Source organism: Hibiscus syriacus, unplaced genomic scaffold (assembly GCF_006381635.1).
Source record: "Hibiscus syriacus cultivar Baekdansim isolate YM2019G1 unplaced genomic scaffold, ASM638163v2 tig00110450_pilon, whole genome shotgun sequence".
NCBI classification, from domain to species: Eukaryota; Viridiplantae; Streptophyta; class Magnoliopsida; order Malvales; family Malvaceae; genus Hibiscus; species Hibiscus syriacus.
The window spans coordinates 6,533,443-6,548,026 of record NW_024062743.1 but is presented as its reverse complement, the minus strand read 5'-3'; the positions used below and the strand labels follow the sequence as shown (position 1 = coordinate 6,548,026).

General features: G+C 31.7%; 1 protein-coding gene across 1 annotated transcript; it reads right to left on the bottom strand.

The window, feature by feature from the left end:
• Positions 1 to 11,880: 11,880 nt before the first annotated feature.
• Positions 11,881 to 13,565, bottom strand: LOC120126035 (chaperone protein dnaJ A7A, chloroplastic-like). The gene is made up of 5 exons (XM_039144335.1): positions 13,499 to 13,565; positions 13,289 to 13,444; positions 13,113 to 13,164; positions 12,932 to 12,999; positions 11,881 to 12,418 (listed from the first exon to the last, which is right to left on the bottom strand). The coding sequence occupies exons 2-5, from the start codon at positions 13,439 to 13,441 to the stop codon at positions 11,888 to 11,890; spliced, it is 804 nt and encodes a 267-aa protein (XP_039000266.1). The 5' UTR covers positions 13,442 to 13,444; positions 13,499 to 13,565; the 3' UTR covers positions 11,881 to 11,887.
• Between the last annotated feature and the right edge of the window lie 1,019 nt (positions 13,566 to 14,584).

The window sequence follows — 14,584 nt, the reverse complement described above, 5'->3', positions numbered from 1 at the left end:
TTCTAATGGTATTAGTCATAATTTTTCAGCACCTAGAACCCCTCAACAAAATGGAGTTGTTGAGAGGAAAAATCGAACTTTAGAAGAAATGGCTAGAACCATGCTTTGTGAAAATAATTTGCCAAAATATTTTTGGGCGGAAGCCACACATACTGCTTGTTATGTTGTTAATCGAGTAATGATTAGGCCAATTTTAAAGAAAACTCCATATGAAATTTTCAAAAATAAAAAGCCTAACATTAGCTATTTTCATCCTTTTGGATGTAAATGTTTTGTTTTAAACAACGGTAAAGAAAACCTTGGCAAATTTGATGCTAAAAGTGATGAAGGAATTTTTCTGGGTTACTCCTTAAATTCTAAAGCTTATCGAGTATTTAATAAAAGAACTTTAGTTGTAGAAGAGTCTATACATGTTGTTTTCGATGATAATCCCCTTCCAAGGAAGGATTCTTGTGTGAATGATGATGTAGGTGTTATAAATACAAATGATGTTAGACATGATGTTGGAGAACCATCATCAAAGGAAGAAACGAAGAATGAGGAAACTCATGATCCTCTTGAGAATCCAACCATTGAAGAAAGGGAAGTATCTTATCCAAGAGAGTACAACTATGTCAAGGGTGGTGAGATTATAGGTGATCCATCCAAAGGGGTAACAACTCGATCTTCTCTTAGAAATATTTGTAATTATGTTGCATTTATTTCATGCATAGAGTCTAAGAATATTAAAGAAGCATTAAATGATGAACATTGGATTATGGCTATGCAAGAAGAGTTAAATCAATTTGAGAGAAGTAAAGTATGTACATTAGTTGAAAGGCCTGGTAATAAATCTACTGTAGGTACTAGATGGGTATTTAGGAATAAGCTTGATGAGAGTGGTAATATAGTGAGAAACAAGGCTAGACTTGTTGCTCAAGGGTATACTCAAGAAGAGGGCATAGACTATGATGAAACATACGCTCCCGTAGCTAGGATGGAAGCAATTAGAATGTTATTAGCATTTGCATGTTTTCATGAATTTAAATTATATCAAATGGATGTTAAAAGTGCATTTTTAAATGGTTTTTATAAAAGAAGAAGTGTATGTGGAACAACCTCTAGGTTTTGAAGATTCAAAATTTCCAGATCATGTTCTTAAATTGACAAAAGCTCTTTATGGTTTAAAACAAGCTCCTAGAGCTTGGTATGAAAGATTGTCAAATTTTTTAATTAAAAAAAGGTTTTTCAAAAAGAAAGGTTGACACTACATTGTTTTTAAAGCATAAAGGTAAAGATTTATTAGTAGTTCAAATTTATGTTGATGATATAATATTTGGTTCTACTAATGATGTTCTTTGCCAAGAATTTTCTAAGCTAATGCAAAGTGAGTTTGAGATGAGCATGATGGGGGAGCTCTCATTTTTCTTGGGACTCCAAATCAAGCAAAGAAAAGATGGCATCTTCATTAATCAAGCTAAGTACGTCAAAGATATGCTCAATAAGTTTGGACTGGAAAATGGGAAACCTCATGACACTCCAATGAGCTCTTCAACAAAGCTTAACTTAGATGAAGGAGGTAAATGTGTAGATGTTAAATTATATAGGTCAATGATTGGCTCTTTTCTTTATCTAACTGCAAGTAGACCGGACATTATGTTTAGTGTTTGCTTATGTGCTAGATTTCAATCATGTCCTAAGGAATCACATTTACTAGTTGTTAAGAGAATCTTTAGATACCTTAAGGACACTCCTAGTTTATGACTTTGGTATCCTAGAGACTCTAGTTTTAGCTTGCATGCCTTCTCTGATGCGGATTATGGAGGATGTAAATTAGATAGGAAAAGCACCTCCGGTACTTGCCAATTCCTTGGAAATATGCTGATTTCTTGGTTTTCAAAGAAACAAAATTGTGTTGCATTATCTACCACTGAAGCGGAATATATTTCAGCCGGTAGTTGTTGTGCACAAGTTTTATGGATGAAACAACAACTTTTTGATTATGGAATCGAAGTAGGTACTATTCCTATCAAGTGTGGCAATACTAGTGCTATTTGTCTCACTAAAAATCCCATCCAACACTCTAGAACTAAACACATTGAAATTAGACATCACTTCATTAGAGACCATGTCACTAAGGAAGATGTAGTTCTAGAATTTGTTGATACTTTGCATCAATTAGCGGATATTTTTACAAAACCCTTAGATAAGGAAAGGTTTTGGACACTTAGGAGAGAATTAGGTTTAACTGACCTATCTTCACTTAGTGTTTTAAATAATTCAGCACTTTTAATAAATATTGAAAAATGCTCATAATAGTTATTTTTGATTGCATTCATTGCTATTAGTTAGGGGGAGTTTATGATTCTTGATGAAAAATTAATTTTATGTTCAAATATCGATTAAAGATTAATTTAATTGTTTGAACATAATTATTTTTCAATATATGAGTTGCCTATACCACTAGAGAAGATTAATTTAGCATTTTGTGTGCTTAAAAATCAAATTTTAGCATTTTGGTGCAGAGGGAATCGATCCCCCCTCATGAGGGAACCGATTCCCCCTTTGAAGGGGAACCGATTCCCCCCACAGGGGAATCGATACCCCCCTAGGGTTCTGTTAAATCGGGCAGAACACCCAAAATACTCAAACCCTCTTCCGCCGTTCTCTCTCAACTTTTCTAAAATCTCCATTTTTGCCTCAAATCAACGATATTAATCGGAATTCGAATCAAATATCATCTTCTAAACCTGTTGGAATCATTAAAATCGTGCAAACAACATCTAAATCCCCTCAATCTTCATCTTTCAAGGTAAATTTTTCTAAACTCTCTATTTCATTGATTTTGAACATAGGATTAGTTTTAATTAGTTCTAGGTTGAAATAGTGATCGGGCATTGATTGTTTAGTGATTAGAAACTAGATGTTACAACTAATTTCATCAAAAACACAAGAATTTTCCAAAAATTTTTAAATTTTCGAAATTAAAAAAAATGTTAATTTTCAAATTATTGTGTTTTGATTAAATTATGTTGTTGTTATGAAAACTATACATATATTGTTTCTCAAAACCATATTTTTAAAAAGTTTTTCAAAAACTTTGCCTATTAGAATTGATTTAGACAACCTTGAAATATTGAGGACTCAATTGAGTTTTGGGATTAATTGAATTGCATACATTTGCTTTTAAAATTGTAGGTTATTCAATCTATTCCGATTTCCTTTACAATGTCCAATCCTAAACGTGCTAAATCTTCATCTAGTCGTTCTAGTCGTCAACCAAATCCACCTCCAAATCCTCCTCTTATTCCTCAAAATCCTATTCCAAATCTTGATCCTAACTTGACTATCCAAAATTCTTGTTTCAATCAACCGGGTCCTAAAGATTATCGTTATTGGTTTTACCAATATTTTGACTCGTATAAGATTAGGGAAGAACGTATCCCATCTCTTCATGCTATGGTTGCTATTAACTTTAAATATCTCCCTATCTTGCACGAATGGAAATTTGATAAACTTTTTGAACTTGAACCCGTTGTCTATCATCAACTTGTTCGTATCTTCTATTGTAATGCCGTTTGTATCAAAAATCGTGACAAAACCAAAACCATAGGAGTACGTTCCTACCTCCTAGGTCAATATTTCCATCTTGATCCGGCTTACATAGCCAATGCCTTAGGCTTGGATAATGAAGGTTTATCAAATGAAAAACAAGTTTTAGGCTCACGATATAAACGAAATGATAGTGCAAGTGTTCTAGATCTTCATGAGTGTTTTCTTCATCTCATGATCACTTGGTGGTTTCGACCATCCGGGGGTCGTTATTCTACTCTCAGAGCTTTAGATCTTTGGTGGTTGCATTGTTTTGAACACAATATAAAAATAAACCTTTCCAAAATTATCTTTGCTGAGATTGTTGAAACCGTTAACCAAGTGCCAAATAAGAAACTCTGTTCTTCACTAGTTTACGGTTGTATCCTTAGTAATCTCTTTTATAAAGCCGAGCTTCGAGTTGGTCTAGATGCCTCCTTTCCTCTTAAGAAACAAATCAATCTTCTTTCTTTAACAAGAGCGGGATGGGTCAAAAATAAAGAAACCGGTGAATGGGTTCGATCTTCTGCAACTACTCCGGGAGCTAGTTCTTCTCAAGCTCCACTCGAAGCTGACGAAGATCCAGAGTTTGAACAATTAATGAGGGATATCGATGAAGCCGAAGATGAGCCTGAGCAACCCGAGGAGCACGGACAACAATCAACTCAAATGCCTCCATATTTTCAATCCTTTATGGAGACATTTGATTTCCGATATGCGACCATGGATTCGCGCTTTACTTCTATAGAGTCCCATTTATCCACAATGGGAGCTCAACAATTAGAGATTCTCCGAGAGATGCGAACAAACAACGCTTCAATGAATGAACGTATTGATGCACTCTCACGCGAGATGGCCGCTATGCGAGCTCGTTTTCCTCCTCCCGATCCTCCTACGGATGTTTGATTCTATATTTTGCTTTGAACTCCAAACTTATTGTTTTAACATTTTGAATATTTTGGAATGTTTGAATTTGTGGATTGTGAATTTGTTTGGATTTATGGATGGTGTGAACTTATATGTTTGGTGTGATTTATTCATTATTGCATCATTTACATCATTATTAGCAATATGACCAATTTTGCCATATCACATTGCTTATGAATATTGATTATGGAACTAATGGCTAACGTTTCTCTTGATTGTGATCTTAGCAGCTTATGCATACATATACCTAATCAATTGGCTAAATGATTTTCACGTTTCTTTGAATCTTTTTGATTTAACAAAAAGGGGGAGAAGTGTGTGTTTTTAAAATTTTTAAAAATGATAAATGGGAGAAGTGTTAAAGTAAGGGGGAGTAATTTCAAAACTTGATTTCAAAATCTTAAAATTACTAAAATGTTTTGTTATATCAAAAAGGGGTAGATTGTTGAAAACATTTTGATATTTCGATATAACAAATTAAGTTAAATTAATTTTAAGATTTTCCAAATGATTTTCTAAGTATATTCGATATAATTATTCGAATATCAAAATATTACTCCAAATATTTCAAAAATCATTTTTAATCCTTACTTAAGTGTAAAATTAAGTTTTAATCTTAAAAAAATTTCAAAATAATCTTTCAAAGTATTTCAAACCATTTCAAAGCCAAAAATTCCAGATTACTCAGAGGGAACCGATTCCCCCCAAGGGGGTACCGATTCCCCCCTGAATGGTTTGGCTCCGAGATTTCCAGAATGCTCGGAGGGAACCGATTCCCCCATAGGGGGTACTGATTCCCCCCTGTTCAACGGTCAAAATATTTGAATTTTACACTTAGGGAACCGATTCCCTATGAGGAGGAACCGATTCCCCCACGCTCCAAGCTGTTTTATTAATTGTTTTCACACTAAAACGGCTATATGATCTTCACTAATCATCCCCAACGTTCATAAGTGATTCAAGGTGTATTTAAACAAGTTCTGAAGCCCTTGATCAACAAGAAATCATAGAGAAATCATAGAGAAACAAGAGAGAAAGCATCAAACACTAAGTTTGTGCAAATCAAGCCAATTTTCCTTTCAATATTCATTTTTCTTTCAAGAACACCATTTGTGCTCATTTGTAATTATCTTTGAGTGTTCTTTTCTTGTTCTAAAATTGTGCAAACATCTTACCTTTTGAGGTTTTCCTTGTAAGTTTGCAAATTTGTAATCTTCTCTTTGGGAAAGAGTGTTCTCAAGAATTGGGGTATATTCTTGAGGGCGTTGTAAGGTTATCTCTTTGGCCTCAAAAGAAAGAACAAATTAGTGAATTTGTTGGAAAATCCTTAGTGTGGATAGCTAAGGTAGTGGACGTAGACTTTGATTGAGAAAGTCGAACCACTCTAAATCGCTGTGCAATTACTTTCAATTTTCTGCAAAAGCTTCCATCAAATTTTTAATTGCCAATTCACCCCCCTCTTGGCCAAATCCATCAATCGATTAATTCAACAGAACCACCTGAAAAATTATGACCGGCTTAGACCCGTGAAGGGGAGCCATCATTCACGTAAAGGAACTATTGACAGCATAACTCAAGGCGAGAAGGGCCATCTGTCAACAAAGTCCTTCGAGTTCGTTTACACTCAGCTCAAAGACATATAATATTTACAACATAACTCAAGGCGAGAAGGGTTATCTGTCAACCAAGACCTTCGAGTTCTATTACATTCAGCTCAGACGCACATCAAATTTACATCATAGTTCAAGGCGAGAAAGGCTATATGTCAACAAAGACCTTTGAGTTTGATTACACTCAGCTCAAAGGCATATCAAATTTACAGCATAAATCAAGGCAAGAAGGGTTATCTGTCAACCAAGACCTTTGAGTTCGATTACATTTAGCTCAGAGGCACATCAAATTTACAGCATAGCTCAAGGCGAGAAAGGCTATATGTCAACAAAGACCTTCGAGTTTGATTACACTCAGCTCAAAGGCATATCAAATTTACAACATAACTCAAGGCGAAAAGGGTTATTTGTCAACCAAGACCTTCGAGTTCGATTACATTCCGCTCAGAGGCACATCAAATTTACAGACATAACTCAAGGCAAGAAGGGCTATCTGTCAACAAATACCTTCGAGTTTGATTACACTCAGCTCAAAGGCATATCAAATTTACGGCAAAACTCAAGGCGAGAAGGGCTATATGTCAACCAAGACCTTCGAGTTCGATTACATTAAGCTCAGAGGCACATTAAATTTCCAGCATAGCTCAAGGCGAGAAGGGCTATCTGTCAACAAAGACCTTCGAGTTTGATTACACTCAACTCAAAGGCATATCAAATTTACAGCATAACTCAAGGAGAAAAGGGTTATCTGTCAACCAAGACCTTCGGGTTCAATTACATTCAGCTCAGAGGCATATTAAATTTACAGCATAGCTCAAGGCGAGAAGGGCTATCTATCAACAAATACCTTCGAGTTCGATTCTATTCAGCTCAAGGGCATGTCAAATTCACAACATAACTTAAGTAGAGAAAAAATATCTGTCAACAAAAACTGTCGAGTTCAATTCCATCAGCTCGATGCCACATCAACCACATGGTATCATCGAGAAACTACTTTTTGGTTGAAGCCGAGGTTTTCAAGTCAAGAAGAAGATCTGGGGCAATCTCCCAGCTTAGAACATCATAACTCAAGGCGAGAAGGGTTGTCGGTCAATGAAAACTTTCGGGTTCGATTCCATTCAGCTCGACTACTTTCCAGAACTGAGGTCTTTAAGTCGAGAAGAAGACCTGGGCTAGCTGTGCTTTAGTGACAAGAAACCATTTTCTAGCAGCATAACTTAAGTCGAGAAAAACTATCTGTCAACGAAGATTTTTTAGTTCAATTCCGTTCAGCTCGGGGACCTATCAACCACATGGTGGAGTCAATGAACCATTTTCCAATCAAGTTTTCAAACCAAGGTCTTTAAACCGAGAAGAATATTGAAGTTGACTACGATTTGGCAACAAGAAGCCACATTTCGATTCAAATTCTGAACTACGGCTTCAATTCCATATCATTTCAAGAGGGACTCGACTTCGCGACGAGGGACTCAATTTGTGATTCAATTTAAATTGACAAACCAGTCTTAATATCGGATTTCAACTCTACGACGGAGTATATTCGATACTAAACTCAAGGACACACTCATAGACGAAAATTGTGTCTTGTAATCTTTACCTATTCCCGTTACACGACTATGGGCAAAGAGGGACTGTTGTGGACACCAATTTTCGTCCATATATAACATTATATATATATATATATATATATATTCTACTTAAATAATACATTTTTCCTTTTATAAATCCAAGCGCACAACCCAAGTACAAACAACCCAACAGTGGCCCAACAGAAGCCAAAACATACGACTTGGTCCAGGACCCGAACTGGTCCAATGGAGCAGCCCGAGCAACCCGAATCGATTAAGGTTTTGAAACCCTAACCCTTCATTTCATTCCAGCCGCTTCTCACCCATCTCCTCAAGTGCCGCCACCGATTCCTCACGCAACCAACGGCCAACCCTAATTTTTTCGGTGCACCAAAAAGTAAAAAAATAGACTAGTGTTAGAGTCCCATTAGGAGTCTTTAGATCTAAAAATAGCGTTTCTCCTAGGCTATAAATTTACATGTAAATCAACACACACAATATTACACAAGAGAGGCACAAATATTACGAAGCAAATACAAGAGTATTCGAAGCATTTTGTAACAATTTCGAAAAGCAATAAAAGGTAAAAATCTCACATTTTTTCGGTCGATGCTTGCATGTAGGAGTTGTTTGTTTCCCATCGTTTTGGTTTGAAAAAAAAGGAAAAAAGATTTCAAAATTTCTTTTCTAGATCTACACTCCCCGAGGCTTGTTTTCAAAAACCGTTTTGATTTTTAAAAGATAGAGGAAAAAAGGTTTCGAAAAATAAAAAAAAGGAAAAAATTTTGCCGCCGCGAGCCACTGGTTTCTGGAAACCACGGTGGTTGTTCTTCGTGTTCATGAAGAACACAAGAACATTTGAGAGAAAAAAAGGGAGGGTTTTGATCCATTTTTGATCAAATGAAAAAAATGAAAAAAATAAAAATGTGTTTATGAAGGTTGATATTTATACCAACCCGTGACCCGACCCATGGTCCTGAAGGGATCCGCGTGTTTTATTTAAGAAGGGGGAATTACAGTTTTGGTCCCCCGTTTTTGGAACTTTCATTTTGCCCTAATTTGCAAATTCAACATTAATTTTTTTTTTCAAAATTGGCCCTTTAATTTTGATTTTCTTCGAAATTAACCCTTTTATTAATTATTATTATATTTTCATATTTTTTTATTTTTTATTTTTTATTTTTTATTATATATATATATTTATTATTTCTTTTGGACTTTTTTTATTTATTATTTTTATTTATCATTTTCTAGTTTCTATTTATTTTATTTTATTTTTTAGGTATTTTATTTATTTATGTGTATATATATATATTATTTGTCTGTTTGTTTTTATTAATATTCTAATATATATATATTACCCTTATTATTATTATTATCATCATTATATATATATATATATATATATTTATTTTAATTATTTTTATTGTATTTATCTTGTTTATCTTTCTTTCATTTTCATTTTTATTTTTATTTTCTTTATCTTTATTTATTTATTTATTTTATATATATTATTTTTAATTTTTATTTTATCTTTATTATATTTGTTTTTATTTTCTTTATATATATATATATATATTTATCTTTATAGTATTCTTCTTATTTATCTTTATCTTTATTTTATTTTTATTTATTTTTTCTTACTTATTTTTTTATTTCATTATTTCATTTTCTTTATTTTTTTTCTTATCTAACGCTTTTCATGACTTCTTAAGGGTACACTTTTAAAATCGATCAGATGTAAGTAATCTGGATCATATTTTTACCTTTTAATTTAAACTTATAATTTTCTTAATTAAAGATAACCGGGAATTAACTAGTATTGAAAGTGCAGTTTAAGGGTGCTAACCCTTCCTTAACTGTAAACGACTCCCGAATCCGACATATTGCTGGTAAGATGCAGATCAAATAAGAAATTAGAGTGTCTGATCAACCCGTTTTATTCTTAAAATAAATGATTGGTGGCGACTCAAATCATTTCATTCAAGTCGAAGGCCAATTTTGGGCCCACCTAAAAGACGATCGCGACACCTGGCTAATAGGTAGTTGTGCTGAAGGGAAGCAACATTGATGGCCAGTATCCATGGGGTTGAATCTTGTTATCATGTACGTTGGGATTCCTCCTATTCTAGAGGTTCGAAAGCAATACAAGAAAACAAGCAAGACTAGTTAGATCCAAACTAGTAATCACCAGCTAGACAAGAACATATTCTGTTTACCTGCACAAATAAAAGTTTCTTGGGTATAAGAGCAATCTCGTAAAATCTGGACTACCTTCTCTTCTTCAGAGCCGCACATTAGACAAAGGCCATCACTTAAGCAAACTTTTAATATTAAATTTAAAATATTCACGAAAAAAATTATAATTTTTTTTGTTACACTGTCTAAATTTTATAAAATTTTTATGCTTATCATATTATTAATACAATGAGTATTTTTAATAATATTTTAAAAGATAAATTTATATAAATAAATTTATTTTGTTTACTTTTATTATAATTTATAATATGATTTTAACGATTAAAAATAATTATTTAAGTTATTTCAAAAAACTATTTTAGAGTTAAAAATTTGTCCTTATATAATGATTAAACATTTCGATAAGTGAAAATAATAAAGTTATTTTTCTATAGAACCCATACGTAAAGTAATTGTAGAATTTTGAATTTAACACGTTTATTATCGAACTAAATTCAAATAATTTATAATAGTTTCATTGTCATAGGCTTATAAGTCAAACCCTCGTATAAAAATAAAAATATATTATTTTTATATTATTTTAATCAAATACTCTTAATCAAATTAACATTATGAATTAATAATATATTTAAATTTTATAATCATAAACATAAAGTTAATAAAATTGAAGTACTATTTATATTAATATTTTAATATTAATTTAATATAAGATGAAAAAATTGTGATCTAAATAATTAGTTATTTTGGTAAAAATATCTTATAAGTAGATTAATACTAAAAAATTATTTTAGAGTTAACATGATACAATTTTGGTTAATAGTTTAATTTTATAGCATTTTTATATTTAATGTATTTAATATCTTAATAAATTTTTTTATATTTTTAATTTAAATAATTTTTTTATTTTTAAAATTAAATAAGTCCTCAAACTTTCTAAAACAATAAATTAAGTCTATCTACCACATCATCGTCCATTGTATACTGTCACAATAATATCATGAAATGTCACATCAATATTGTATATTGTCATGTAAGTTTGTGAACTGTTATATAAGTGTCGTGACAGTCAACGTTTGATTTTACTATTCAAAGGGTTAAGTTAATTTTTTTTCTAACTTTAAGGATCATATTTGGTCCAAAAAAGTTCAGGGACTATACTAATTATTTTTTCAAAAGTTTGAGGGTTTCAATTACCACTAAACATATTCCTTTATGTTAATGAAACTTTTTATATGCTCCTGCTTATAACAATATTTTTGTTTATTTTTTTTAAAAATTTAATCGATGTCTAATATGCATTCATATTATATTCTTATTATGAACTAAAATAAATTTTGGGTTATAAAATTTCTCATCAACTTTATTATTTTATATTTTGATAACTCACATGTTAAATTTATATTAATGATTTTTTTAATAATTATAGTTTAATTTAATTATTTAATAACTATTTGTGTATTTCTATTTTAAAAAATTAGATATCAAATACAATTTTACTATTTTAGTTTTGGATTCAAGTTTTCATTTATATTAACTAAACATGTTTTCTAAATTTTAAAAAATAAAAAAAAAAAACAGAAATGAGAATATAAAATATTTTTTAAAACCAATTGAACCCTTTTATCTTTTTCCATCTCTTTTCGCAAAAGAAATTTCTTGGACTGCTTTCTTTTGGATAAACTAAATGTTTAGTATCTAAATTATTACTTTTTCTTTATTTTGGTACTTAAACTTTATTTTTTTAAATCATATATAATATTTAGATTATATTTTAATTTGATATCCCAAGGTTAAAAAATTAACAGAATTGATGATGAAATATTTTTTATTTTTTCAATGATGACATAACATTACCTTGAGGTTATAAGTCAACATCACCTTAAATTTTTAACAAGGGATACTAAAATGAAACTTAAACCAAACGTTAGATATAGTTAAAAAAAAGTTTGAATACTAAACAGAACAAAGATAATACTTTAGATAGTAAAGTGTAATTTACTCTTTTATTTTTTTTTAAATGAAAGAAAAGGAATGAATAGAAACAGATCTGCTCTTAAGCATTCCCCTAAACATTCCTCCAGTTTCTGAAGAATTCTGAAAAATAGGTGAATGATGTCTGCCTCTTTCATCTACACTTGCTCTCTTCAATTCCCAGATTCTCTCGCTTTTCTTGTTCATTTGATCCCTCATATGTGGGTAACCTTCCAACACATAATCCGATGGCACAAAAACCCGGCTTTCTCTTACGATCTTAACCTTGCTCCCATAACCGCTGCTTGTTGATGCCGCGAATTCCCTTCTATTTGCCCTCAGGCTATTCTCTATAACCCTGATTTCTTCTTTGAATCTATCCCTAATTTCTCTTAAATTTCGCAGGAATTTACCCGATTTTGAACAGTTGCCGGGATAATTTGATGAACGTTCGGAGATGAAGAGGGGATTGTCATTTGAAAATGGGATTCCATTGCATTCGTAGCAAAAGTGTTTCCATCTCTCTATGTTAAAAGCTCTTCTCTTCGTATTGTCCGAAAGGCATGCATATGCCTGCAAGTGCAAGTAAAGAATTGTCTTAATTTTTCTTAATCGTTGATAAGACACAATTTTTGTTAATGGTTCGAACCTAACACTTAAAGACAATAATACTCTAATTTTTGTTAATGGTTCGAACCTAACACTTAAAGAGAATAATACTTTCACTAATCATTGGAAGTCACTAAATTATAATTACGATTGTGTTTATTGCGATTGCGACAATAACAGATGTTATTGCATTCATTACAAATATCACGATATTGAAATAACGGTTTCAGACGATTCTTTCACCGTTATTTAACTATCATTATTCTGATTGCGGATAATTATTTAAATCCGTTAATACCAATACTTAAACAAATATGGATGAGATGTACGTATGGATATTCAATGCAGAAAACTAATTTAAAATTCCCAACAATTTAAGGTTGTATATTTCTACCAAAAGCAATCAATCCAATTTATTCTAACATCCAATTCAAGGAAAAGAAGAAAGGAAAAGAAGAAAAGAAAAGTAAATCTAACCTCTGAAACCAGCGTGAAGGCAATCTCAGCTTTTGGATGCTTATTCTTATCGGGATGAAGTTGCAAAGCTGGAAAACCCGAAATAAATTTTAATAATGATAAAAAAATAATCAAACCATTTCAATAAACTTTGATTTTTCATTGTATTTTCTTTCATTTTTTTTTCCATTTTCTTGCTTACCAAGATTATGATAACGCCTTTTGATAAGCTGGAATCCTGCATTTTCAGCCACCTGCAAAGGGAAAACGAAAAAGAAAGAAAAAATTAACTGAGCCAAACGGCCCGGACAATCCGGGAAAACATTCTGGGGAATATTGACAGCCTGGAAAAAAGAAAAAAAAACATTGGAAACATACTCCCAAAAGGCGATACCAATCGACGAAATGAGTGTTGTTGGAATGGTTTTTATGTGGACATGCGATTGGAATGGTTGACATTGAACAAATTTCAAGGACCAACTCTGGCTTTTCACCTTCTGAAATCTCTGAATTCCTCCCAATTCTCCCCATTGTGTTTGGATAAAAAAAACTGTTCCCTCCCAAAGGATTGAATGGCAAAAAAATGGGGTTTGGGAAATGCTGAATTGAAGGTTGAAGTGATGGATTTTGGAGTTGAAAAGGGGAAAGAAAATGGTGTGAATGAAGGGTGGCGACTGATGGCGAGGAGGGCTTTTTACCTTTAAAAATAACATCATTCGATTTTTTTAATAATGTATTGTAATTATAAAGTAGTATATGTACGAGAGAATTAATTATTTAACGGTAAATGTTTAAATATTTTGTATTCAAATCTAAGACCCAATGGACTGATCATCACAAGGATCAATAAAAGTCTTGTTCCCTACCAATTAATTTATTAATATTAATTTAATATTAAAAAATTAAACTTTTTAGAAATAAATAAAATAAATTCTATTCAGCCCCTCAATTGAAAAATAGTAGGTACTAGTATATATTATCAGGCCTCTTCATTTTATTTTGACTCCCCCTTAATAAATTTTTAATTTCACTCTTACGAAAACCTCTAAATATAACGATCCTTCTAACATCATTCAAAAATTATATTTCAATCCAACATTATTTTCTCCTTAGTTCATACAACGGAGTATTGATTCAATGACATGAAAATGGGGGTATAGTATACAAAGCATCCCCTAATTATAGGATGTTAATTTGTTGAGTTTATCGACGATTAAAAGTTACAAAATAGTCCCAAAGATAATTACTTTGTTGAGTCTTTTGACTATTAAGATTTATAAAATAATCATTCAACATATGTTTCAATCTTATCATTTTTTTAAAAAAAATTAACATCGTCTGTTAACTTGTTGACTAATATATAATAAAAAATGATACATTAATCATTTGAGCTCTATTTTGTGATTGACTCTCCATTTAAATTACATCATTGAGCCATTACTCGAAACATTATGTTGTCGAGTCTGTGTTTGAAATCAACGACGATGCCAATATGCATTATTAAAATATGAATACAATATATACAATTAACATGTTCTCAGATGGTCATCATTTTTTTAACAGAGAATGACGAGTTTGGAACATATGAATAGTTGAGTGACCATTTTGTAACTTTTAATAGTAAGGAGATAAAATAAAATAATGTCCTATAATTGAAGGACTATAATATCCTAT

Bases quoted from the DNA above. Each gene is read 5' to 3' on its own strand.
- LOC120126035 (XM_039144335.1), bottom strand. From the start codon at position 13,441: ATGGGGAGAATTGGGAGGAATTCAGAGATTTCAGAAGGTGAAAAGCCA. The intron at 13,165-13,288 runs GTATGTTTCCAA...TTCCCTTTGCAG, and splicing joins ATTGGTATCGCCTTTTGGGA to GTGGCTGAAAATGCAGGATT. The intron at 13,000-13,112 runs GTAAGCAAGAAA...CGGGTTTTCCAG, and splicing joins AAGGCGTTATCATAATCTTG to CTTTGCAACTTCATCCCGAT.